This window comes from Epinephelus moara, chromosome 6 (genome assembly GCF_006386435.1).
Source record: "Epinephelus moara isolate mb chromosome 6, YSFRI_EMoa_1.0, whole genome shotgun sequence".
In the NCBI taxonomy this organism is placed as follows: Eukaryota; Metazoa; Chordata; class Actinopteri; order Perciformes; family Serranidae; genus Epinephelus; species Epinephelus moara.
In genome coordinates this window covers 33,688,321-33,715,810 of record NC_065511.1, presented here as the reverse complement: position 1 = coordinate 33,715,810, position 27,490 = coordinate 33,688,321, and the positions used below count along the sequence as shown (strand labels likewise).

The 27,490-nt window shown below is 42.6% G+C and overlaps 2 protein-coding genes across 4 annotated transcripts; both read left to right on the top strand.

The window, feature by feature from the left end:
* The first annotated feature begins 132 nt into the window (after positions 1-132).
* Positions 133-16,954, top strand: l3mbtl1b (L3MBTL histone methyl-lysine binding protein 1b). Of its 3 annotated transcripts, none has more exons than XM_050047028.1 (22): positions 133-308; positions 1,780-1,914; positions 2,944-3,139; positions 3,253-3,466; positions 3,558-3,687; positions 3,892-3,943; positions 5,215-5,309; positions 5,440-5,544; positions 5,645-5,780; positions 5,863-5,954; positions 6,150-6,301; positions 7,477-7,553; positions 7,913-7,998; positions 8,085-8,195; positions 8,280-8,394; positions 8,661-8,760; positions 10,806-11,000; positions 11,139-11,240; positions 11,333-11,397; positions 11,482-11,654; positions 11,947-12,009; positions 15,528-16,954. In XM_050047028.1, the coding sequence occupies exons 2-22, from the start codon at positions 1,804-1,806 to the stop codon at positions 15,654-15,656; spliced, it is 2,499 nt and encodes an 832-aa protein (XP_049902985.1). In that variant the 5' UTR covers positions 133-308; positions 1,780-1,803; the 3' UTR covers positions 15,657-16,954. The 3 variants fall into 3 exon arrangements, with proteins under 3 accessions (XP_049902985.1, XP_049902983.1, XP_049902984.1); XM_050047026.1 differs by having other exon boundaries at positions 156-308; positions 7,477-7,580; XM_050047027.1 differs by lacking the exon at positions 133-308 and adding an exon at positions 365-805 and having other exon boundaries at positions 7,477-7,580.
* A 6,499-nt stretch (positions 16,955-23,453) lies between these two features.
* Positions 23,454-27,192, top strand: LOC126391799 (uncharacterized). Its single transcript, XM_050046739.1, has 2 exons — positions 23,454-23,734; positions 24,376-27,192. The coding sequence occupies exon 2, from the start codon at positions 24,390-24,392 to the stop codon at positions 25,185-25,187; it is 798 nt and encodes a 265-aa protein (XP_049902696.1). The 5' UTR covers positions 23,454-23,734; positions 24,376-24,389; the 3' UTR covers positions 25,188-27,192.
* Positions 27,193-27,490: the final 298 nt, after the last annotated feature.

The window sequence follows — 27,490 nt, the reverse complement described above, 5'->3', positions numbered from 1 at the left end:
TCCTCAACGGTTATGGAAGACACTGCGGTCCCTGCGCTCCATTGAAATACACTCAGTCGTACTTCTTTATGTGAATACTTCTGTGGCTGTTGCGAGCAAACCGTGGATACGAGCACCGGTCCATCGGTAGTGCTCGTTATATCGGTGCCGAACTGAGTTTTTGGGCGTGTTGTGAGAGTAAACAGGCCCGGTATTGACCACCGATAGTAAACTGAACTTTTCCGAGACCCAAAGTTGTCAGGCAGCGCATCTTGCACGCATGCGCATCCTCCTATCCAGCTCTAAATAAGAGTTAAAACAGAAACGAGGTGAGTTCCACATTTTTTTAAACAATACGGGCGTTAATACTCATTTATTGCCGCTAACAGTGGCGAAATTTGAAAAAGCGGCCTTCGTTTCGCTTATTGGCGTTAGTTCACATTATTTCCACTCTGATTTAAAACGGCGAGAATAAATCGTTTTTTTCAAGTTTCTATTGAAGAAATTAATCAAGCAACAATGTTGAAGCTCGTAACAGTGGCGCGGTGTTATTGCGACTGTGTGTGCTGTTGTGCGAAATGTTGACGTTTCGCGAAATGCGTTTTCCTATTGTTATTAACCGGGAAACTTATTTATTACAGATTGTCCTTAGCTGGCTGCATCCAGTCACAATGCTATGGCTAGCCGTCTAGCAACCCCCAGTGCAGTTGAACGGAGCGGAGCTAGCTGGCTGTTAGCTTCGTGTCAGCGCTAGCTAGCAACCTGGGCTGACATTCCGTGACAAGGGGAAAGTGAAGAAAATAACTCGAGTGGCGGAAAACACAAAGTCAGGAAATTATACAGCAAGCGTTTGCTTTTGTTCGACGCGTAGCGGCTTTGCATGATTTGTTTAAATGGGTAACTTGAGTAATTTACATAGTTTAAACGTGTTGGTGGCCTCTTCCTATGCTCCGCCATTTTGTATAAGACGAATGCTAATCATGGGCGCTCCTACATTCACTTTATTTATGGCTAGAATAAAACTGAGGCATCAAGTGCAAACTCAAACTTAATCAAGATCCATCAGCTCGGGCTGTTGTCTACTTTTCGCATGCTTATGAGCACCATGCAAACAGAAAATATCACCTTAATTCAGTGTTGAACATGCGTCAAGACTAAAACGTTATATCGTAATATTAGTCGCCTTGAAACGCTTTTAAGTTTGGCCAGTCAGTGCAGAAAACAATGTTCTCTTTAAAACGGATAACCAAATCACCCTCTCACTTGTTCATAACCAGGCAAACAGCCGGTTTTAGGAGATACTGTTAAAACAAGGAAAAGATGAACTTGTGTGGTTAACTTCAAGTTGAGACATCTTTCCTCATGTTTGTCAATGGTCCTAGTGAAGGTTCACTCTAATGGGGCCGTTTGTGCACGTATTCCCCTGTTAGTTGGCCAGCAAAACAATATTATTATTGACTGTTTTGTCTGAAATCGAAGTGCATGGTGTATCCTGCAAGCCAGCACACAGTCGCCATCCAGCGGTGATGTCCGGCAATGCTGTTTACAAGTGCAGGTAGAAACTGCATTTGACGTTTGGGAGCACTTTGTAGGTAAAGCCATGCAGGGGGCTGCTTCGCTGGGATTATGACACACAGTCAGCACAGTAGACGGAGAACAACGCCATAATATGAGACAAAGATGTGGACTGAACCTTCTTTAATCAACCTCTGTTACATTTTGAACATCTGTAATGTTGTTGTGTCAGTTTTCATCATGTGGCAGTGTCTTTGATATGTGTTTTATATTTCATCTTTGCAGGTTGGGGATATCAGAGGAGTGGGAATGACCGACACTCCGCCCAGCGATGGCCCCTCCCAGGGAGCTGAGTTTGATATGATGGGTGCTCTGGACTGGAAGGACGGTATTGCCACGCTGCCGGGTAGTGACATCAGGGTATGGGAGATATTTATGTAAATGTTGGTGTAAAAGTCTGTGGTCACACACAGATTTGGAGGAGCAGGGTTTCACGTTGTCGCACAGGGTATACCCATGGGTGGATTATGAGACAGTGGGCCCCTGGACACAGATATCCAAAAGGCCCCACCACATCTCCTACTTAGGAACGAGACACCCAGACTTTGTGGTGTCTCTTTGTGCCTTGAGGTAATGTGGGGTTTCTTTGAGGCAGCTTTGAGTCTTTTGGAGATTATCTAGTGTCTCTCCAAGACAAATTTAGGTCAGATCTGGTCTTTTTGTTTCTCTATGTATTCATTTTGTCCCTGCCTGTGGTTGTTGTGTGTGTCCTTTTGGTTGTTTTGTGTCTTAATGAGGTAATTTTGTGTTTCTTTGAGGTAATTTTGCATCTGTTTGAGGTTATTTTGTGTCTTTTTTGGTCATTTTGTGCCTCCTTGTACTTGTTTTGTGTCTCTATGATGTAATTTTGTGTCTCCTTGTAGTCACTCTGTGTCTCTTTGAGGTAATTCTATGTCTCTAAGGTAATTATGAGTCTTTTCTTGTTGTTTAGTTTCTCTTTGTATTCATTTTGTGCCTCATTTTGGGATAATTTTGGGTCTCTTTGAGGCAATGTAGTGTTTTTTGGAGCCAGTTATGTGTCTCCTTGTGGTTGGTTTCTGTCCTTATAGTCATTTTGTGTCTCTTTGAGGTCACTTTGTGCCTATTTGAGATAATTTTGTGTCTCCTTGTGGTTGCTTTGTGTCAGTATGTTAAGTGACATTATGCAGGTAAAGGCCAGGGGGGTCCTGACACTTTGGGCTCCTGGGCCTTTGCCTGGTTGCACATTTAGTAATCCATCCATGGGTATATGATATATTTATTCAGTGTGAATATTATTTAGGTTGTCCTCAATGAAGTACCTTCATCAATAGACACCATGATCAGGATTAGGGCGATGTACCAGCTCAGTAATTTCCTGGCAGAAACCCTGATGAACATACCAGTTTCTACCTTGCTTGTGTTTTACAGTTCCGCATGACAGAGTTTGGGACTCTTGAGATTGTCACAGACCTAGAGGTCAAAGGGCAGAAGACAGAGCCTAAGCCTGAGACCTTGGACCCAGCACAGTCTCACACTCCTACACCTCCACCAGAGGGCCAATCACAGACTGGCACAGCCACAATTCCAGCCACTCAGAGTCAGCCTGGATCGTCTCAAGTTAAAGGTATGACGGCACATGTTGAATCCTCACAATGCTGTTATTGTAAAGCAATGCAGTGTTGACTTTGTGATGCTCTACTTGTCAGTTTCAGACCTTCTTTCTGCTTTGTCCCCCAGCTCCTGGTCCTGTGCTTCTGTCTTTAGAGGAGGGCCCCAGTATGGAGGGCCCGAGTGTGGAGGTTGGTCCCAGTGTTGAAGTTGGCTCCAGCGCAGACATGGGCCCAAATGGGGAGCTGTCAAGGTGCCGAGCCTGCGGTAGTCGTGTTGCCCGCGATGCCCTCCTTCAGGGCAAATTCTGTAGCTCAGTTTGTGCCCAGCCCTCCAGCGGCAGGTGAAATCACACGTCCAGTATCGTTAAACACCTCTGTGTCCTTCAGATCAGTTTGCAGTTTCATCTGGAGCCAAATTTTTATTTTCTACAGATCGTCTCCAGGGGAAGCAAGGGAGAGTCAAGCAGTTGAGGGTGAGAGGCTGGGGAAACGTGTGCGCAAAAAGAGGAAGATCTATATGGATTCTGGTGATGAAGAGGAAGACAACCAAGAGGAACCAGAGGTGAGGAGCATACCCTCATACTTCCTTTCCCTTTCTGCAGTTTCTGTAATAAGTGAAGTTTTGCAACAAAGCATTTAATGAAAGTTTTCTATTCTTATAATTTCTCTCCTCATCGTTAAGCCAAGAAACCACACAAGATAGGTGGCGGGAATAAAGCTGATAATTCAGATTATTGACACATTTTTTTAATTTCACCTTTTGTAGGAGAAGGCCAAGACCACCAAAGGCAGGAGAGGTGCCAAAATTGCCAAACTGGGTATGTTAGACTGCTGCCACTGTAGAGTGGGGATAAGGATAGAGGTGTTCTCTTGTCTCACAGGGTTTTTAAAGCCCATAACAGACATTAAAGGTCCAGTATGAAGGATTTAGTGGCATCTAGCGGTGAGGTTGCAGAACTCAAACCTCTCTTGTGACCCAAAAGTGTTGGAGAACTACAGTGGCTGACATAAAAACACAAATGGTCCTTTCTAGAGCCAGTATTTGGTTCATCTGTGGAAGAGGACCCACTCATTATGTAGGTATAAACGGGTCATTCTAAGGTAACAAAAACACAACAATTCTTAGTTTTAGGTGATTACACACTAATGAAAACATAGTTATATATTTTATTTACCATTTCTGCTAGTAGATGCCCCTAAATTCTACGCACTAAACCTTAAAATGACTGACATGAGTAACTAAAATCAAGGCCTAAATGGGTATCAAATACAATTCAAGATAAATTTTATGTCCCTAAATTCAGTTTTGTAAGTCGTAAAATTGCTGGAGCTTAATGATGTGCTATTGCCCTAGTGAGAAACCAACCGTCTTACAGATTGTCGTCTCATGTATCAACTTTTATTTTCAAATTTTCAGTGCATTTAGTATTTAAAGTTCTTAAAATATCTTAACTCTAACTTATGAAGTGTACAGGCACCCTGGAAGTGTGACACAGGACAGGCATGGATGACAGCTTATATTAATTTGATACCAATCTATCGATATTATGGTCATGTTTTCAGGCGTTAGTCATGTTTTTCATTGACATACAGAGTGATAGATTAAAAAACATTTTTTTTCAGGGTGTTTGCAGGTCCTTAAATAGTCATTAAATAGTTTTAAATTTGAATTTGTGAAGTCTTGTTTGCCACAATTTTAATTTTAATGTATCTAATCTATCTTGAATTTATCCTTTATTTATTTATTAATTTTGTCAAAATGAGTCAAGCTTTTCTGCGTAAAAGTTCACATTTCTGATGTTACAAACCACCACTAAACGTAATACTTTATACTTATACTCATACTTATTTGATGACAAAATGTAGATTTACCCCACTCACTCTAATAACCATATTCCTACTTAAAACCCACATCTGCAAGAAAAATATGATGTGTCCAAACAATTCAGTCTTAAATTAAAAAGTAAACTGAACTGATCTGAATTAAAAAATATTTCAAACTTGCATCTGTATGTTTGTCATGAATGTGATGAAGGTCCTCATGCACTAACTTCAGTACACCATACTTGTGTTTCTGACCGACTCTCAGTGACAGCACCAGCCAATAAGAAACGAGCGTGGAGCTGGCCTTCTTACTTGGAAGAAGAGAGGGCCATCGCTGTTCCTGTGAAACTATTCAAGGAGGTACATCTTCCCCACATACACACTGGCCAGTTTTAGTGTCGATATATTTAAGTATCACCAGATGGTTTTGCTTTTTTAGTGTCAGATGAACCAAATCATGACCGAGCTGTGATGTACATTTGTCCTGCAGCACCAGTCGTTTCCTCAAAGCAGGAACAGTTTTAAGGTTGGAATGAAGCTGGAGGGGCTGGACCCGTCTCATCCGTCTCTGTTCTGTGTTCTCACGGTTGCAGAGGTGCGTGGGCTTATAGTCGTTTGTAACCTTGGTTTAGCATATGACCACATCCATATTAATCCCTGTTTATTTAACAATTTGACTGTTCATCGCCTCTCAGATCCAAGGCTATAGGATTAGGCTCCACTTCGATGGTTACCCAGAATGCTACGACTTCTGGGCCAACGCCGACTCGTGGGATATAAAACCAGCTGGCTGGTGTGAGAAGAACGGGCATAAGTTATTGTTGCCTAAAGGTAGTCACACACACACACACACAAACTTAAAAATGTATGAAATATTTTACAAACAGCTTTACTGAGCAGGTTTGTCTTGTAGGTTGTAAGGACGGAGAGTTTAATTGGAGCATGTATGTGAAGAATTGTAGGGGTCAGCTGGCCCCAAAACACCTTTTCAAGAGCCTCAACACAGTGAGTATGAAGCACACAGTAATATTCCTATTATTACCTTTATTTAAACAGGGAAGGCAACTGAGAGCAAGGACACCCTTATTACAGTACATAGAAAACAATACAAGCACACAAAAATCACAGTATAAATCAACAAGTTATTAAATTGAGGTTTTATGTGAGCTAAACGTGTATGTTTTTGTTTTTTTATTCCAGTCTGTGACTCCGTCTGGATTCAGAGCAGGGATGAAGCTGGAGGCAGTGGACAGGAAGAACCCATCGTTGATCTGTGTAGCAACTATTGCTGCTGTCGTCGACAACCGGCTGCTCATTCATTTTGACAACTGGGATGACACGTATGATTATTGGTAAGAGCCTGATTTAAGGGGCATGTCCATCTGTCCTCTTAACATGTTTTTAAAATTGAAACCCCTCCAATCAGAGGCACAAGTAACTAGTAGCTCCTCGTTCTCTAAAAAAAGGATCACCTAAAGTAAAACAACATCACTTTAAGTGTCAGCATCAGACAACCCTTTCTGATTTGAAACTGAAGCTGTTATATCTCCTTCAAAGCCGGCAGACTCTATTGACAGAAACAGTAATTTTACCTCACATTACATGGAAGTTGCTCGTCTACCTGCTGTCTTGATTGTTTAGTTTGTTGGTTATTGTGTGACTTTCCGAACCGAACTAATGTGGTGTCCACAGCAGCGCGTAGGTTTATATGTAGCAGCCACATTGTACATTAACCTTCATCTGGACATGTGAGAAATGTTTTCAGAAGAGCCTGGGAACATAGCATTTTGAGGGTATAACGTACATACTTCAACCATATTTAATTTTTCAGATCTGAATACATTAGGAGCACTACTGGGAACTGTATTGGTGTGCTTTTGCTATGGAGAATGTGGAAATGAACATGAGGTGGATTGGAAATTGGACATAAAGTCTGGAAAAGTTGGACATGCATAACTAGAGTTTATGCACCTGGAACACATTTGAAAAAGTCTAAAATTGTGCTCAAGTCATTGTCATGGATATTGACATCCAATTCAGCATAAACATACAATAGAATTAATTTATTCTCAGAAAAGGACTTTTAGACAAAATGTAGTTTTATAACTGTGACTCGCTGTCATCTCATGTGCAGCACTACTAAAACTGGACCATGTAACCACAGGCTTACTGATTTGCTACCAAGATGTCAATGGACTAGTTTTTAAAAGTGTGAAGATGACCCCCAAAAAGTTGAGTGCCAGATAAGAAACTGGCATATCATAACTCTACAACGAGTCTGGGAAATCACCTGGAAACTCTACGGAAACAGTTGTCTTTTAAAGTATTTTTTCTAGCTATTATGGCTAATGTTACTGCGACCTGAGTGCTAACAAAGTGGCTCATTGTCATATTATTTTAGGTGCATTAACTGAAAACTGTTGTTTCAAGATGGTGCAAATTGTGTCCTTGTCTCTCATGACAAAAACTGGTATTTGAGACATCCCTTAATACGTGCTTGTTCACCTAGTAGCTGTTTCTTATCAAGGTGTGACGCTAGCAGTCCATACATCCATCCTGTGGGATACTGTGAAGAGGCTGAGCTAACTCTGACCACTCCAGCTGGTAAGACACAGACCAAGACACACGTGGGTCAGTATAAACTCTTTTAATATACCGTAGGGAATGCAGAATCTAACATTACTAGAGTAAATACTAATCCATATCTAGATTCTGCTGACAAAGCTTATAATGTGATTCTTTGCTTGCGTGATCGATGTATTTTGCTGTAGAAAGTTTACTACATTTATTACATATTTCTGGTGTTAACATTTTTTAAGTAAATATACTGAAGCTAGTTTACATTAATGGTGAAATGCATGTCGCTGTCAGTTCCTATAGATGTTCAGATTGTCACCAGTGTTTGATCCACAGGTCACGTGTTACATAACTGAATCTTAACGGATCTAATTCCCTCTCCTCAGAATATAAACAACCCAAGAGTTTCTCATGGGAGAAGTATTTGGAAGAGACGGGCACACAGGCTGCTCCTGCTCGGGCTTTTAAACCGGTACAACTCATACACATAGATTTATAATATGTACAAGCGTAGTCAAGATGTAGTCATGTGATTGTTGGTTTGCCTTGTGTTTGCAGCGACCTCCACATGGCTTCCAGATTGGGATGAAAGTGGAAGCTGTGGATAAGAGGAACCCCATGCTCATCCGTGTTGCAACCATAGCAGACACAGAGGACCACCGACTAAAGGTACAACAGGTCTCCTCATCCAGACGTGTTTCACTTGCTCTGAGCTCTGTCTGATTTGCTTCAACCCTCCCTCTTCTCATCTAGATTCATTTTGATGGCTGGAGTTCGGAGTATGACTACTGGGTGGAGACAGACTGCCCTGATCTGCATCCTGTAGGCTGGTGTCAGAAGACTGGACACCCACTACAATATCCCAACGGTGAGACACACTCTTCCTGTCTGTCAGGCCTGATATTCAGAGAGGTCAGTCGAGGTTTCTGAGGAGAAGAATCCAAAATTGTAATTTCAACAGATGAGTCAGCACAATGTGTTTGCTTTCATTTCACTTCTGGAGGAATCTATAATGAATTAAAAATGGAAATGGTCTTGCAGTTGTTTCCTTAGTTTTATGAACATTCCCGTGTGTGTGTGTGTGTGTGTGTGTGTGTGTGTGTGTGTGTGTGTGTGTGTGTGCGTGTGTTTTAGGCTCCAGTGATTTAGTGACTGCCCCGGGCCAAGGATGTCCTACCCCAGGATGCAACGGGGTTGGCCACATTAGAGGACCTCGCTATGGGACCCACTACACGTTAGTAGCACAAACTCAGTCTCTTTTCTTGTTCTTGTTTCTCTCTTTCCTATTGTTTCTCAGTCTTAATGTCGTGTGGCACACATATGGTTGTTTTCTAAATCACTTAATCGTCAGTTGAAGCATCAAGAATCCAGTATTATAAATCAAAAATCGGTCGAAATTAGCTTTCGATTTCTATATTCAAAATCAAAAGTAGGATCGGAGCCTCCCCCATAGCAACGGTGTAGCTTACTGGTAGCCTGCAGAAGCACTTTTCCAGACACTGTGGCTACAGCCGGAGTCGGGGACAGAACAGGAAAACCCTTTTTCTTCCACATTTTACTTTCCCAACAACAAACACGTGATTATCAGAAAAACTACAGTTTGTCGGCTACACTAGAGAAGTGACTATGAATCAAGAATGTGATGTCTTTTGCTGCGTTCCATTTACCTTGGAAGTTAGTGGTCGGAGCTGGGAATGATGTCACACCCGAGTTGGCTGCATTCCAGTACAAGAAGTCTGAAAATCATTATTTCACAGTGGGGCTTGCTCTAGCCAGGATAGGAGCGCAAAGCATTACGCTGTATTTTTACACATAGAAACACTGTAGCGCCATTTCCACAGATAGAAGTTGGACAGTACTGTGTGTGTGACTTATTTACTGAGAGACAATAAGAAAGAAAGAAACAGCTTTCACTACTGTTGATGTGCGGTGAACCCATCTTGGGTTTTGAGGGCGGGTTAGTGAGGTTCTTTCGACTTTGATCGGAAATCCAACCACAGGGGGCATTCCAGTTGATATTTCCGACTGGGAACTTGGAAACTCTGACTCAGTTTAAATGGAACGTACCATTTTTGCAGGCGAGGAAACTCAAGATGTTGTTGTAAAGAAGCCTTTGGCCATCTCTTGGCTACTCATTTTGTTCCCACTTGACAGTGATATATAGATAGATAGATAGATAGATAGATAGATGGATAGATGCAACTTTATTGATCCCGAAGGAAGTTTAACAGTGAAGCGATTTGCTCGCTTCTCTTTCATTGCTGAGTGCCTTGCATTTCTGCAGGAGCGCCCCGAAAACACCTCGAATTGAAAAAACTTGAGCTCAGAGCAGAAAAGGTGCTGGACCAGCTGCGTAATTCCCATGATTCTTCCTCTTTTTGAGGTTCTCATGTACCCACATGGACCTAAGTTTCCCTGTGTCCAACAAGAACTGCCTCTCCCCCTCAGAGTGAAAGCAGGTGTCCTCTGTTTGTCCATTTTTATGCTGAAAGATACAGATGTGTGATTTTAACATTACTTACAGCAAAATAACATTTATGCTATGGCTGTTCGGTGGTTATCTTCAAATAAAGAAGGCATCTTCAACAATAAAGGCAGTGCGGTGCGCGTTTTGAAAACCTCAAGACTCGCTCTCTCTGATCAGGACCTTAGTAGGCGGTTATATCAAACTTGATACCATGTAGCATCTGTGTTTAAAGAAGTCATAAAACGGGGCATAAAACGAATGATATGTTGATCTTTATGAATCAAGACTTGATGGTTTAACAATGGCACAATTGTCAGTGCTGGAAAAAAAATTTAAATGGAAAATTGAATCAAATCGTCACCCAAAAAAGTCTGATTGAATGTTGGATTTAGAGAATCTTAGGCTTTGGTGTAATACTTCTTAGTATCCCTTCCATCAGTACATTCTAGCCTAAATTCTGGGCAAATTTCTATTTATGAAAACCACACTCTAAATTATTCTGATTTCGTCAGTGTTGCTGTACCACTGTGCTCAAACAGCACATCAGTGTGGGCACTGTGTATGTAATGTGCACAGGAGAAGAAGAAAGAATCTTAATGTTCTTAAATTTCATTTATCCTTGTGTGGGCTGCCTGCAGTGTAAATGTGTTGCTTGTGAGTGTGGGGGGGAGTTTTGAGCCTTTAAGGTGATTTTTAGCTGTTTTCTCTTCCTTTTCGTTGTAACCTGTTACATCGCAGAGCATCAGAAGTGAACATTTGGCAGTTTTGTGTTGGGCCTGGGTAAAGGTGCCGTGTCTTTTGTGTGTGTGCAGTCAGGTGAGCTGTCCCTACTCGGAGATGAATCTGAACAAGGAGGGCTTGCTGCCAGACCGCCTCAGTGGAGAACGACCCCTCGCCCTCAGTGGACCACATCCACGTGGCCGACGCCCGGACCCTCACGCCAACACTACGACACAGACATCCTCGACGCCGGACCAGCCGGACGGAGCGGAAGACTCCCAGAACAGGTTTGTGCATTTAGCTCCACAAAAGCAGCACAAACACACTTTAAACGCCACTTAAACTCCCGAGAGAACTCCTCTCAGTGTTTCACATGCAAGTCCATCCAGTGGTCTGTACCTGAGAGCAGTTATCTGTGTTGCTAGGAAACCGGTGACAGTGGAAGCTGAGCGTGTAGGACGTAATGCTCAGCCTGAGCCAGCAGGTGGAGCCAGTGAGCAGAGCCACAATGGAACAAGGCCTAAACGGTACAGTCATGAAATCATCTCACCAAGCTGTGCCGCATGCAGAAAGTGTTCCCGTGTGTTGGAGAGTGACTCTAACTTCTGTGTTTCTGCAGGACGGCTCCAGTCCCCAAATACCTGAAAATGCACTACGTTAAAGAGGAGATTGGCGACAGTAAAGGTGTGTGCGACTGTGTGTAAAATTAAACATGATAAAGCGTCAAAACCTCGTTCCCACTGACTTCTGCCCTCCCTCTGTCCTCAGCCTCTCCAGACGCCATCTCTCTCCAGCAGGCCCTCCACGAGTCTGTGTTTTCCCCCGGCATCTCCGCCTCTCCCCCCCACCGGGTGGCTCTCTGCTGGGACAAACACTGCCAGCTGCTGCCCGAGGTCCTGGGGCTGACTGCCAAGAGAGTGGCCACTTGGAGCGCCGAGGAGGTCAGACATGCTCACACACTCGCACTGCGGCGACACATGAAAAGCAGACATGCTCCTCCTTCACTCATCCGACATGAAGGCGTCTTGTTGTTCAGGGGAAACCACAACTGTGCATGAATATTCAAGGAGAGCTTTTCTGGTTCTGAGTCGGTGCTCTCTTTCGGCCTGTTGGTTCAGTAAAGGCCTACGCAGCACTTTGATTAGTGGATAAACATGTATTAATTGAAACATCTTGTGTTTGACGGACTGTCTGTAGATTTTTACTTAAAGTTGTTTCTCTTTTTTTAATCAGGTGGCCTCTTTTGTCAAAGGACTCCCAGGATGTAAAGAACATGCTGCTACATTTAAAACTGAGGTAGGTGCTTCATTGCTATTTAGGACCTCAACTTACTGATGAACTCACCAAGACTTACGATTAAGCTGATGATTACTGTATTTAATGATTGATAGATTATTTTTTAATGCTTGATTGATCTTTGCTCAAAAATGTTTTTTTTTAAAAAGAGCCAAATATCCTCAAGCTGCTTTTTTGGTCAGTCAACAAGTCAGTAGTGTTGTGCCATAATGTCTACTAAGCCCCCAGTTTGCATAGAAAATATACTGAACAACAATTTAAACACAACACTTTTGTTTTTGCTCCTGTTTTTTTTTTTTTTTTTTACAAGATTAAGTTAAAGATCTAAGAATTTGTATGCACCCAACAGATGTATTTCTCTTGAAATTTGGTCCCATATTTGTTAAAAATCTGTTAAGTGAGCACTTTTCCAAGATAATCATCCACCTGACAGGTGTGGCCGATCAAGATGCTGATTAAAACAGCTCCACATATTGGTCAAAGAATCAGCCAGTATCTGGTGTGACACCACTTGCCTAATGCAGTGTACAGGAGCCATCCATGGTGTTAAATGTGTGTAGGTTGCTAATGTGTCCTGTAGGGGTCACTGTATCGTCATGGGTGTCTGCCAAAATACAGTGGTGATCAAAATTAGAGGACATTGTGTGAACACTTTCACAAAATAACCAAGGCACTTCAACAAAAAAACTTTATTTTGTCGAAAACACAATGATCCAAATTAAAGAACAGCAATGACTGTAGCACGGAGAAAGATTACAACTACACTTTCTGAAGGTTACAACAGCCAGCGGTTAGTAGGAAGTGTACAGGCCCTTGCTTTGGATGACATCAGCACATCTGCGGCCACAGGACATCACTACTCTCTCACTCTGCCCAGTGCAAACCAGTTGTTGCATCAGCTGCCCAGGTGGCTGATTTCAGACAATCCTGCAGGTGAAGACACTGGATGTGGAGGTCCTGAGATAGTGTGGGTACACATGATCTGCAGTTAAGGAGGCCAATATAATGTTCTGCCAAATTCAGGGAAACAACATTGGGGACAGCTTATGGTAGTGAAATGAAAATTCAGTGAACATGGATAATCTTGGAAAAGGAGAAATGCTCACTAACACAGACTTCAACAAATGTGGGAACAAAATTTGAGACATTTATCTATTAAGTGCATTTAAAAAAAAGTCTTAGATCTTTAAAACTGTGAAACATGGAAGCAAAAACAAAAGTGCTCTTTTAATTTTTGTTCTGTGTATACATGAAAAAATACACAGCTCTTTTTTTGTGTAGTGGATGGATGCCAAAACTTCAAAACGAATACGTGAAACATACACACAGGTGGTAGCAATACATTTGCACTGACTTAATCACTTCAGTGTTTATGTATTGGTGCCATGTGTGTGTAGTCTGCCTGACATGAAGCACACAGAAAAAGGGCCCGACCACAGTGTGAATACTTTTCAGGGGCCTCATTAGTGTGTTTGCTCTGCAGCTCTGCTTAATTCTACGCAGTTTCTTGCATTTTCATAACATTTGCATACATTTTCATGATAAGACATTTAGATTTTTGTTTGAGACCTTTGATTCATATCCACAGTTAATGCTGTCAAATGATTTACATGTTGAAAGATATGTAATTCTTAGGAGATATAATGTACAAAATTTAAACCTCATTCAAATATATTAACTGTATATAATGATCGCATGTACAGTTAGAGTTACACACTGATGTTTATTAAAGCCCAAGGAGTGCAGAAGACTCAGAGCACAGAGCAATCACACACATTTTCATCAGGCAATGCAATGTATTTTTGCTGAGAGTTTAATTAAACTGTTTTATGAAAAGAGGACAGGCACAGTTAGAGACGAGCTGGTGAACAGAGTGGAGCGTTTGGCAGCTAAAGAGACACATATTTCCCTCAGGAGTTGGTAGAGACAAAACCAGAGCTAAAAGGAAAGTGAATATTGGATTTATGTTGCTCAAGTGACCAGAAACGTGACTCCAAATGAATAATAACGATGCTCCATAACTGCTGGATGTGTGAATAAGCAACCGTTTGCTAACAAGATGTCTCTGCTGTTTCATGATGGATCAGCTTCAAAGCTTGAAAGAGTCAGAATCTGAGTGAGGGCCCTGAAACATTAAGCTGACTGAGCGTCTGTCGCCCCAGTTTTTAGCCGTGCGTTCCACTACTTGGCTCTTGTCGGCTGTTCTTCAGTCGATTCAGCATTTTGAATCAGGGCTCGAGATGGCAGAACCAGTCAGTGAATGAAATTAAGGGGGATTTATACTTGTGCAGCAGACCCTACGCATGTCGCCTACGCTGTTGTGAGCATTTATACTTGTGCGTGGTGTGTTTGTGTCACTCTGCAGTTACACCTCCATAACACTAGGCCGCAGCAGAGATTCTGTGAAGTGCTGTAAAGTTTAATTCATTCAAACACACCTAAAACACACTTTAAACTTTAAACGGATTCACTATAACTCGCAGCGTTCACAGACAAAACACTTGTCTTTATCTGGACATATTTTCCCCACAAATACAACATGCTAAAGTTAGCCTATGGCATTTTACATTGTATAAATTAGCCGAGCGGCTAGCATACTTTTCCTCTACTCTCATGAAGCCAGGAACAACAGCAACATTTAACAAAGATAACGTTACAAAATTCGTCCCCATTACAACTCACAAGGTTTACTGACAAAACAACTGTCTTATACTAAACACGTTTTCCAAACAAATACAACATGCTAACATTATTAGCACAAGCCTATGGCCTTTTACATTGTATAAATTAGCCTAGCGAGGAGCGGAGATTTCCTCTGCTCATATGAAGCCAGGATAAATCACACACAAGATTTAAAATGCTATTTTTGTGGAGGCTTTATTGTCTTCACAATTTATTGTTTCTTATCCGTGAAATTAAAGTAAATAAAAGCTTTGTTTCCACTGAGGGAAACGGTTTCAGCTTACCAAAATAGACAGGAAGTCTCCGTCACCGCAATGTGTAGTTACATTTCTGGGGAGGTGCATGTCAGGCTATGGCTATGGTCTTAGGAATGGCATCGATTTGACCCAGAAGTATAAATCCCACATTACTCTGACTGGCTGCTAAACTCACTGCAGAAGAAGAGAAACAAAAGTGAGGAGAGCAAACATATGGCTAAACTTTAAAGGGCGTGAGATCTAAACATGTTATAGTAAATAAGATTATTTTTTCTTAGCCATTGAGCTCTTTAGCTGAAACAGTTTGTAATTGTGTTATTGTTCACAAGCACATGGTAAATATCATTTGTTATTTCAACACTAGCGTCTTGTATCTGTCCTGTCAGTTTTCTGGATTTCCTTTTTTTGAATGGCTGTATGCTTCACAGTGTGTTCAACTGCAATTTTTTTGGCCAAGACACAGGCGACAGGACAGTCTGTTTCATCACCACTAGTTCTTTGATGTCAGTTTGGTGTTCAAAGTCCTCTAGTCTGTAGACCACAGTGATATGGAGCAAAACATTTTCCTTCTCTTTGTAGCAAATCGATGGCGAGGCCTTTCTGCTGCTCACCCAAGCGGACATCGTCAAGATCCTGTCCATCAAGCTAGGACCCGCCCTGAAGATTTACAACTCCATCCTCATGTTGAAGAACGCAGACGAAGAGTAAGACCGGACTCTCAGGAGGAATCGCTCCCTCTTCACTGGTTTCATCAACACTCAGCTAAAGACATTTTGATAAAATCAGCCAGAACAGTTTTCATGTGTCGAGCTCTGCAACAGTGCAGCTACACGAAACAAGTGGAAGCCATCATCTCTACAAACGTCCATCCCTCCCCCCTCTCCCTCTCCCTCTCCCTCCTCTCTCCATGATGGACAGTACCGATCACCCTGAGGGAGAGTTTTACATGAGGATTCCTTGACTTATATCGTGTTTGTTTACTGAATCATTTAAAAAAAAAGAACTACAGGCACCTTCAATGCTTCTTAATATTGTACAGATTATGGATTGGATCTAGTGTCATGATTCTGTTGCGTTTCCTGTTTTATTTGAACTGTAATGGTGCTTGAGCTCAGAGCAGATGGAACAAGAGCGTTTGTGCTTTGTTGCATTTTACCAGGCAACAGATACTTTTTTTTTTAAGCTGCAAAATACAATCGTGAGGTGGCGAGAGGTTTTTAAAAATGTGAAACCCAGTGGAGCAGAAGCACTATGTAGTTCAGCCTGTAGATGGCGCGAGTGGGCCGCTCCACAGGCCCGAAGGCAAAGGAGTTTGATTAAATTGGAGTTGGCTGGAGCTTAGATTGAATGGGGGATGGTAAAGACTTTGTGTGTGTGTTTGTGTGTGCAAATGTGACTAAGAGTGTTTGAGAAATGAGGGTGCAATTTCCCACCAGCCTGCGTGTGTTTTCCTTTTCTGGTCAGAGGATTGTTTCGTGACGAGCAGGGCTAAGGGCTAAATGTTAAATCAAGGAAACGTGCAGTCTTTTAAGGTGGAACAAGACAACGAAACAGCTCTGTTCTTCTCTCTCTGCTTTCTCTTTGGGAACGGCACATGGATACGAATGTTAAAAACAACAGCTTTTAGTTGTTTTGTTGATATCTTTGTTTGGTTTAAAATAACCTGTCATTCATAATGTAAATAATATACAGCTACAACAGGACTGTCCTCCCTCCCTCCCTAACAGAGTTTATTCCTGCTTGGTTATGCAAAGGCTTGACATCTGTCCACGGGGAAGGACATTGTGACAGTGGACTGGAAACTACGAGCCTCAATTCATACAAAGATTTTGAGAAAAAAAAAAGAGGAAGCGAAACATTGTCAGTGTCTGTGTAAATGCAAACTGCTTTTATTTATGTATTCTAATTTAAAGGGGAATGGTACGCTGTTTTTGGCTCCGAGGCAAGCTGCGGCTGTTTGATGGAAAATGTGTGAATGGGTGAAAATAAATGAGATGCACACTGTCTGCCGTCCTCATTTCACCTCAGTCATCACACACACACACACACACAGATAATCTGTAACTGCGGTCTTTATCTGTACCTGTTTTTATTTATTTATTTACGCAAGTGGAAAACACATTCACTCAGGAAGTACTTAAAGGAACAGTTCACCCCAAAATATTCTCCCTCCTACTGGCTTTTTATGAATCTAGATTTTTTCTGGCATGAGCTTCCGAGTGTTGGCGATATCGGCCGTAGACATGTCTGCCTTCTCTTCAGTTTCATAGAGCCAGAGCTGATGGAGCGGCTTACTCAAGATAATCCACAGATCTTGCTGTGAGCAGTTTCGTGTAGGAACTATTTTCTTTCAACGAAACTACACCCATCAACTGTATCAGCGCGCAGAAGGAAGTGTGTATCTGTTCATGGACGAGAGGCTCGTGCTCGAGCTGTAGCTACCTCACTAGGTGACCAAGCAGTAGATGCACACTTCCTTCTACGCAGTGATTCGGTTGGTGGTTGTAGTTCAGTACACAGGAAATAAATCCCACTGTGGAGAAAACCCCAGCCTCAGACAACAGTTTCAGACGCCGTTAAGGCATATACACTCTAGAGTCAGCTTCATACAGGAAGAAACAGGTTGATTTATACCCAGCAACACACTATGAATCACGCAGTCCCATAATGGATGAACAAGGCAAAGAAACACATCAGCCCAGTGCAAGAAGAGCTCACAAGCTATGCCCTCAAGTGTTAAATGTTGACAGGGGTGGTGTAGTACACAGGGCCCCAATAGCAGGGAGGGGAGGCCTCGAAAAACATGGAATAAAAAGTGGTTTTGTTTGCAATTTAACTAATTGCTGGCCTTAACTAAATTAAAACTGTCTGAACAATCCAGTTCAAAATGGTGGAAGCTCTCTGAGGACCCTCTCAAGCTTAAAGGGGAACACCACCTCAGAATTCTAATATATTATTCCCATGGCCTAGGGAAGTTTAATCAATATTTGTGAACTTGAGCTGCTCTCTCTCAAAGCCAGGCACCAGAGAGGTACGTCTTAAACTTGTGATGTCATCATGTGTAAAGTCTGGAGCTGCTCCATAGTCAATAAATGGGAGCCTGATTTTGTGGACCCAAAGAAAGATTTTTTAAATACTTAAATGAGCTTTATTCTGTTGTAGTGTTCTCAGTTCTGACATAAAAAATGTTCCCATATACTCAGAACATTCCCCTGGGTGCTTTCAATCTCATCTAGAACAGTGGTTCCTAACTGGTTGGTCACGGGTCCATTCTGAATGGACCTCAAGTGACTCATAAACATGTCAAGTTTGTAAAAAACACACTTTATGTTTAAGTACAGTGAATTTCCAGCACAGAGCTTTTATTTTGAAGTGCCGTTTCCTGCTGTAGAGTGAGTGACTAATGGACAGCTACACATGCATGATGCTAAATACATTAAAGTGTGGACTTTGAACCAATGACTAAGGAGAAATCTGGACCCTGGTGCTGGACCAGTTGGAAGCAGCTCTAGACGTGATACCCTATGACATCACAAATTTGAGTTTTAGTACTGTAGCTTTTGGCTTTGGGAGAGAGTTGTCCAATTTTTCTAATATTTTTGGACTGTCTGAGACCACAGGAATAACATGTATGAATTTTGAAATACGGTGAAGTTTCCCTTTAAAGCTGCTAAATGTTTTAGTCTGCCCCTGCACTAGGATTCGTCTCAAAATGCAGCTGGAGCTGAGTGAGACACTGGTCGTGCTGCTGGAGCCCAGAATTAGGTGCTACGTCTCTGGCGACACACCAAACCCCGGTTCAGATTCCCCCTGATTACTTATCAAACTGTCCAATACTACTCAAACTGCTCACGTCAAGGTCTGTGGACCATCTTGAGTAACCAGGTAACTGAGTTTTTTCTTTGAGCACCACAAGCCAAGTGCCATCTAGTTCCATTATACTGGAGAGAAGGCAGACATCTCTATGGCCGATACTGCCAACACTCAGCAACTCACACCAAAACAATCTAGACTGATAAAAAGCACTACAGGTAAGAGGAAGAATATGTATGTTTGATTTGGGGGTGAACTGTCCCTTTAATGCATTTCTGAGGTACAGTAGTTTGACAAAACAACTCAAGGTCCACAGCTTTTGTTCTGGAGCTTTAAGAGTATCACAGATTTCAGCAGCAGATGGAGTTTCTTTAGTTATAATGAAGATTAAGTAGCTCTTAAAGTTTAATTTACAGCTCTTGTACTGAAGGACATCTTGTCCGTGTTGGCTTCAAAGTTAAACATCAAAGTGAGAGGTGGAAAGTAACATCGTACACGCTTTACAACACAATTTATAAGATTAAATCAACTGTTTAATCTAGGTCGCTCTACGTGGACAGCAACTAACGGTTACAATCTGATACCATATTACAAATTACATGTGAGCAAATAACTGACGATGTAGCAAAGGAAGGCTCGCACACAGAAGAAAAACAGATTCAGACTGAAGGCTGGATTTCCAAAATCTCTATTTTACATGTTCCAGGGCTGCACAGACAGATGAATAATGTGCAAATGTGCATAAAGTGCAAATGTTTCAGTCCATTTTGCACTGAGGAAAGTCCAACATGGGCCGAAATGCACTTTTTGCACATTTTTTCACTGTCTGTGCAGCCCTGCAACATGTAAAATACAAAGTTTTTAAATCCAGACTTCAGTCTGAATCTTCTTTTGCTCTGTGTGCGAGTCTTCCTTTGTCACATTGTGACATTTCTCTGACTTCTGCACCAGAAAAGAAGATTAAGATTGGATAGTTTATTAAGGTGCAGCTCATTCCATCCTTACCAAAAAATTGACATGCATATGTGAATTAATAAAAAGGTAATTCCAATCAACCGAACATATATGACATCAATGCAGCTTCCTGTTTACCAAGATTTTCACTGACTTTCCGAGTCCTGGTTCCAAATGTTTACAACTTTTCCGACACCACATGAATGCAGAGTTAATCATCTCACAACTCTCCTCGATATATGACCCCTTAGATGGGCTCTGACTTCTAGGTTGAGAGCTACTAGACTTCACCACCTAACTATACACTAACCAGCCACTTTATAAGGGGAACCTTGATAGTACCATGTTGGCCCCCTTTTTGCTTTCAGAACTGCCTTGATTCTTTGTGGCATAGGTTCAACCAGGTGCTGAAAAAAAGGGTGGTTATTTGAGTTCCTGTTGCCTTTCTATCATCTTGAACCAGTCTGGCCATTCTCCTCTGACCTCTGGCATCAACAAGGCATTTTCTCCCAGAGAACTGCTGCTCACTGGATATTTTCTCTTTCTGGGACCATCCTCTGTAAACCCTAGAGATGGTTGTGTGTGAAAATCCCAGTAAATACTCAGACCAGCCCGTCTGACACCAACAACCATTTCTCGGTTTGAACTTCAGCAGGTCGTCTTCACCATGTCTACATGCCTTAATGCACTGAGTTGCTGCCATGTGATTAGCTGATTAGCTATTTACATTAATGAGCACTTGAACAGGTGTACCTAATAAAGCGGCCAGTGAGTGTATATAAAGTAATTAAAACTAGCTCCAACCCAGCAGCTAAACACAGTAAAATGCTCCCAACACAGTAATGCATCGTCAGTATTAACAATCTAATGATGTCATATGATCATTTATCAGTCACACTGCAGAAGCAATTCTTTTACTTTTGATACTTAAAGGAAATTTTGCAAATAATACTTGTGTATTTTTACTGGAGTAAATTTTTGAATACAGGTCTTTTACTTGCAATGGAGTATTTTTAGATTGTTGTTTTGGTACATTTACTAAAGTAAATAATCCGAATACTTCCTCCACCACATTTAGTTTGAGGAAAAAAATCAAACTCAAGGTCAGTTTACTAACTTTTCCCAGAATGTTCATCTGTATTAAAAATGGATGAGGAGGTTTACTCAGCTGTCAACATCAGAGCGTATGTGCGTAGAGTCATATCGGCACGAAGCTCCGGAGCTGTATGTTTTGTTTAAACAGATAGCTCTAAACATTGAACTGTAGCTACCTCAGCGTTGTGACCCACATTTTCTGTAAATTTGTTGGGGACAGGATGTTGCAATGTGGTTGCAACCCTCAAACTGGCTGGTTGTGTACTGCTTATACGTGATGACCCACATGCAAACAGGCAACAAACCAGAGTGCTGTGTGGGCCGTATCTGGCTAACAGCTGGCTGCTGCTCACCCTAAAACCACCATGCTGTGTATTTGTCACACCTGTTCTCTATGCAACAAGCTGGAAGTCACATTAATGCAGACAAGTGGTATGGGCCATAGCTGTTGGCCCAAATCTGGTCCAAGTGACACCTGTTGCCATTGAAACTGTGCCATGGCTACCAAAAATGGCCCAGATAGACGTGAGCCAGAATGTAGTAAATGAAACCATGTCACACACATTTTGTGAGCACTGCTATGGATTTTACAACTTAAAAGAGTTCTCCACTCTAGGCAGTAATTGAAATATACACTGATATGCCAAAACATTAAAACCACTGACAGGTGAAGTGAATAACTTTGATTATTTTGTTGCGGACCAAGAACCCCCCTCATGGCAACGGCACTCCCCAATGGCAGTGGCCCCCCAGCAGGATAATGCACCATGCCACACTGCCACTGTCAGACTCAGACAGTTTAAAATAATAAAAAATTGATGCAGAAGACACAGAGATGTCGTCTTTTTTCATTCCACACATTCTTCTTCTCTTGTCAAAACTGCATTAACTGCAATGCAATGCAACCGTAGTTGGGTAACGCAGCCTCGAGCCACGCGCCTCGGGCAGAGATGAAAAACGGGCTACAGTCTGAAGTCTGGTGAGCTCCCCTCTTTCTAACTCCCCATCCACAAATCCTTTTCACTGTCAAACGTGTAGTCTTCAGGCCCAACAGCACTGGCTCTACTAAGTGACACTACTCCATGTAATTTAGCAGGCGTCATCATGCAGTTCCCTCTGGAGCAAACAGCAACCTCCGGGACTAAAAAATGTAGAAGTGCCAAAAAAATACAGTTCCTTGAAAGGCCCCTTGAGGCTGGCTCTAGAGGCGAGTCAATCCCCATAGACACTCATGTTAAAATGCTCAACTTTACAGCAGAAATAAACATGTTTACAGCCTGGTACAATAAATGGGTTCAGTCTCTAGCTAATTTCAATAATCATGACAACTGTAGAGGGGATGGATTTTATATAACTCACCCAATAACATCTGATTAAAGGTTACAGTGTTGCATGTTTGGGCTATGGCTGATTTGAGGCTACCAAGATGACAGCGTTGGTTAGGCCTAAATAAGTCTTGTTCAGCATTTGGTTGTACTAAAAAACCCGCTAAGGAGTCTGTGTTCTGTTTTTCCGGTAAATAAAATTAGTTTTAATTGTTTTTTTAAGCCTTTTTTTACTAGCAAAAATTAGCATTAGCATAATCACAGTTAACCGTGGCTGTAAATGCACCATGCGAACAAAGCTAGTTGCTAACGGTTAGCACTACACTCTTGTCCAAATGCGGTCACTGCAGGCTTCAAAAATCCAAGATGGCAACGGCCAAAATGCAGATCTCGAGGCTTCGAAACAAGGATGTATAAAGAGAACTGGATACAGCGTTGGAGGTGTGCCCCAGTCTATTCCTACGAAAACTGCTCAGTGGCGCATGGAGCCAAAAAAGCTCAATGTATGCGGTATAAAAATTACCTAGATCTTTCGTGAGGCCCAGAGCAAGCACACTAGAGATGTATGGCAGCCGAGCACAACTGAGCGGCTAACTTCCATAATAGCCCTCTGCAAACATGAATGACTGTGAAATGTGCGACTCGTCTAGACTTTCAAAATGTTATTGGACTGAGACATTCAAAAACAATTGCTCCACTATTTACAACGTCTCTATCACAGTGTAAGTCTATGGGGAAAAGTATTTTTGGGCCCAATGGCACCTCGTGACCGACAAGACCAGTGAAGTTCCACTTTTGGCCACTGTGTAATACTGGCTTGAAAGCCCTGCGCTGTTACTGGATTCTTGCTTCAAAATGGCAGTCAACAAACCAATGGGTGACGTCATGGTGGCTACTTCCATTATCTTTTACAGCCTGTGCTCTGGAGCCACAAAAGGTTTTTTACAACTTTTTTTTTTTTTTTTTTCCACTGATGCAGTGTTACTCCCCGAGACTTTGAACTGACTTTAAAATCTGTGTTCCCCCTTTAAGCAAAATTCAAGCATCTGCTAAGTGATTTTCAGACCATGCAGAACCGAATGAAATCACATTGGCTGTCTGAAAATAAACCTGCACATTATGTGTTTGAAAACATTAATAAAAATGTCAAGTGTATTGTTGTTAAGGAGATAAATAGATGGCTGGTGATCACTAAGAATAACTGGGCTCACCGTGGGACTGGCCTGGACCAGCCACAGATTCCCACGACCCCTCCTCTACACACACACACACACACACACACAAATCAAAACACAGGCAGGCTGCAGAGGCGCACAAGCAGCGAGGACACGGAGAGGCAGAGCGGCTTTGCACCACTTTTAGTTAGATTGGTATTTACTATAAAAGCTTCATTTCAGGCTCCGCAGTGCTCGCTGTTGAGCTGCACACTGACTCACACAGTCAAGAAACGCATAAAAAAACCGTCTTCATGTGAGGAGGAATACGGTGAAAGTCTGGATTTAACACACGCAGGAGTGGGAGGAATAACGCAACTCAGGGGTATTTATCTTGATGATGCCGAGGAGCCAGTTTCTGCTTCGGATTTGCGTCCAAAACAAGGCAAGTACTCAATCTGATTATACATGGACTGCGTTAAAGTAACCGGACAGTGAACTGCGGTGAATTACTGTGGGCAGCAACAGTGCTGTAGCGCAACGTCAATTAAAATATACCATGAAAGATGGATGCGTAAAAGCACTCAAAAAACTGCATTTATCACCAACGTGTGCGTCCTGTTGAATCGCCCGTTGTGTTCACTCGCTCCGGGCGGAATTAAATCATGAGTTCAGTTGGAGCAATAACCGTAGTAATGGGACTGTTTTCATGACTGCAGTGAGACTGTGAAGTGAAATCACAAGGTCTTGAAAGGGGTCACTTGTATTTATTCCCATGATGATGAATGAGCGGTTTGATAGCAGTTCAGTCCGGGTTCAGGGAAGCTGCTGCAGGGTAGAGTAGAGAGACTGGAGAGAGTCTCTGTGTGGCTCCACAGAGACACTGGAGGAGCTGCAGAGAGGTTGGCATCTCATTAACTCTGCCACATGTCTTATTAAAGCAGCTATTTCCTGTTGTGTGCAATGCAGAGCAAACTATCTCTCCAACACCCCCAGCGCTCTCCCTCTGGTGCTGCATGCAACACTTAGTTACTTAATTCTTGCATTTCTGCTCTTAGTCCTCTTTCCTGTCTTCTCTCTGTCCAGTGTGAAGCCAGAGGATGACAGAAGCCAGTCCTGTCTGCAGCCCCGCCTCCTCCCACTCCTCCCAGTCATCGCCTGCTTGCCTCCCAACATGCAGGAGACACCTGAAGAAAGGCAAAGCCTTCAAGACCAAGCTGCACCTGAGCTCTGCGCCGGGTGTGTGGCTGCTGTTGGGTGTAATGGTGGTTTTGGTGGGGATGGCTGTTGCAGTGGCCGGCTACGTATCTGCAGCACCAAAGTCAGTCATGGGCGGCCGAGGCAAAACCCACATTGATAGGATGAAGCTGGCCGGGCCCGCGGTCATGGGAGTGGGCCTGTTCATCTTCATCTGCGCCGCCACGCTGCTGTACGAGAACCGGGATCTGGAAGTCCTCAGGCGAGATGACCTTGAGGATCTGAAGGGAGGAGACGGCTGGGAGGATTCGCAAGATCAGCCCAGCTTCAGCTGTCAGGAGCAGTGGGAGCATAAAGATGGAGAGCAGGGATCCTGGGCGGCTCCGACCCACACACTCCCCCTCTCAAACCAGAACTGTGATCCTCCACTTCCTTCACCTCACAGGAACACGCACAACACCAGCAGCAGGCCATCGTCGCCGCCGCCTCCTACGGATGCAGGAGGTAGAGATGGAGAGGAGGTGGAGGAGGAGGAGGAGAAGGAGGGAAGATCAACCCTGCTGGCCCGAGTTCTGCACCACCAGGAGCCAACTCCTCACCCTCCCTCCCCCTGCCCGTCCATCTCTCACTCCGTCTACTCAGACTCTTGCAACTCCAGTGAAATTAACTTCAACATACGAACAGGCATTCCTCAACAGTGAACCCCCTGCTGGTTCAACTTGTCTCATAAAATATGCATGATGAGATTCATCTGGAAGTTTCACGTGCAGACACACACTTAAGACAAGACTATGCATTCCTCAATAAACAAGTGAAATGTTTGTTGGTATGTTTTAGTGCCTCCGAGTGGCGCAGTGGCTCTGAGTCACTGTCTGTGAAGGGTGTTTTTGTCCTACATCGTTCTCTGACTCACCCACGTTTGAAAGATTGGAGCTATGCCGTCTGATGTCAACTCGCCATCTTGTTGTCTTTGAACTCAACCATGCCCCAAATCCCTAAAGCCACTGCTTGTTTGACCATATTTGGACCTGAGGAGGATTGCTGAAAACTTATTTGGGTGCCGCACTGAGAGATGGACGCTCACTCCTCTCTCTTACACACACACACATGCAGAGGTGCAGGGTCTACATTTCCTTTGCTGGAGAGCTTTAAGAGGATGAGCCAGATTAGGTTTTAAATGAGTCTTTATCTAATCTCACACATACTGTAATCTACTCTTTATCTGAGGAAATTGTGTCTCGCTATAAACAAGAGAAGCACACGAGGCCACACTCCTCTCACTCGACACCTACAGCCACGCTATAAATACCAGCTGCTGCTTTGTACACATGCGAGCGTGGACTCCAGTTTTCACTGTAATTCAACATTTTTTTTAAAATCACACTGTCAGCTGCTCAGTTTTATTCTTTTCTCGAGTGTGATGAAGCGAGATCTTAAAGAATTTCAATCAGATGGTGGAAAGAAAGAAAAGAGCATTGACTGACCAAAAAAAAAAAGCAAAATCTGGTGAGGCTGTTCTGAGTTATTCCTGACGCAGCTTAACTGAGAAAGCGCTCCTATGAGTCGCTTTCTCTCCCACCATCCCGACCTTTCATCTCCTCTCACTTCATCATCCGATTCCTACGCTTTATTCAAACACCCCGTCCTCCATCTCGATCCCTGGCTTCCGCAAAACAGAGCAAAACAATGCAGAGTAAAATGTTACCGGGTCCAATTAAGCTAAAGCGAGCATGTTTGAGAGGTAAAGGGGGTAGGATTTTAATTATCGCCAGCATTTTCTCCTCCAGCCTCTAATTACACAGGGGATCAGTCTGAAAGTTTTTATAGGTGCTTTAGCACCGCAGAGTATTTCCTTGTTGTTCGGGCCCATGCTGGGATCCTGCCATCCAGATGACGACCGAGACTGAAGTGTACAGTAATTTCCAGCCGCACATTTTACTCACTTAAACGAGCACTCATCTCACTCTCACGCACACATACATACATTATGCTGTTTTAAGATGCTGAATGTATATTTCAGTAGCAGGTCGACAGGGAGATGTGTCTGATTTTTCACTGAATCATGCAACAAGCTGCAAGCAGCCTCCTTCACACTTACTGCTCAGAAAAGCAGCTCTCTCCTCGCTCTCACACATACACGAGTCCTTCTGGCTGTGAGAGATGCTCTGATGTATTTACATTCAGACAGAAAGATGCTGAATGTTAGAGCGGCGACCAAAGATTAGTGCTGATTAATCTGCGGATTATTTTCAAGATTACTGTCAAATGTTTTTGTCTGCAATAAACTGCCAGTTTATGAGGTACAGCCAGTTTGAACTAATGCAGTCTAATTCAACAGTCAGTGTATGGGAGCTGAAAACGGCCCTGCTTGCTTTTTTTTCTAACTGCCATTATCTGGAGATAGAAAACAAAGCGTGTGTTAATCTGTGTCGATTCTGGATAAAAACAAAAGGTAGATTTCTCAAGATAACCAGATAATTCATCAGGAGAAAACCACTTTTTCTCGAGACCAAAAAAGACAGCTCACTTTCAGTTCTCTAGAGATAAATTATCTCTTTTTCTGCCTTTTGGTTTTTTGAGAATCTACATAATTTAACTCGTTATCATGAGAAAACGAGCTCATGACTCACGACTTCAAGATAACTGCATTGTCCGAACAGCCAAAATCTTAAGAGTTTACTTTTAGATCAAAGCAAGAAATCTTTATTTTTCATTACCATTGCTAAAAAAAAATATTCAAATGATTAATTAACCATCCGTTTCAGCTCTGTCTGTAGCAGGTAGCTTTTTTCTCATGACAAAGTGTTACTCTATGTCGATTTTCGAGAAAACAAAAGACAGATTTCTCGAGATAACGAGAAATTTTATAATTAGAAAACACCTTTTTTCTCAAGATCTCACTTCTCCTGTGATCTTGAGAAGATAAAAGACATTTTCTTAAGACAAATTATCTCGTTAACTTGAGAAATTGGCTTTTTGTTTTCCCAAGAATAGAGAATTAACC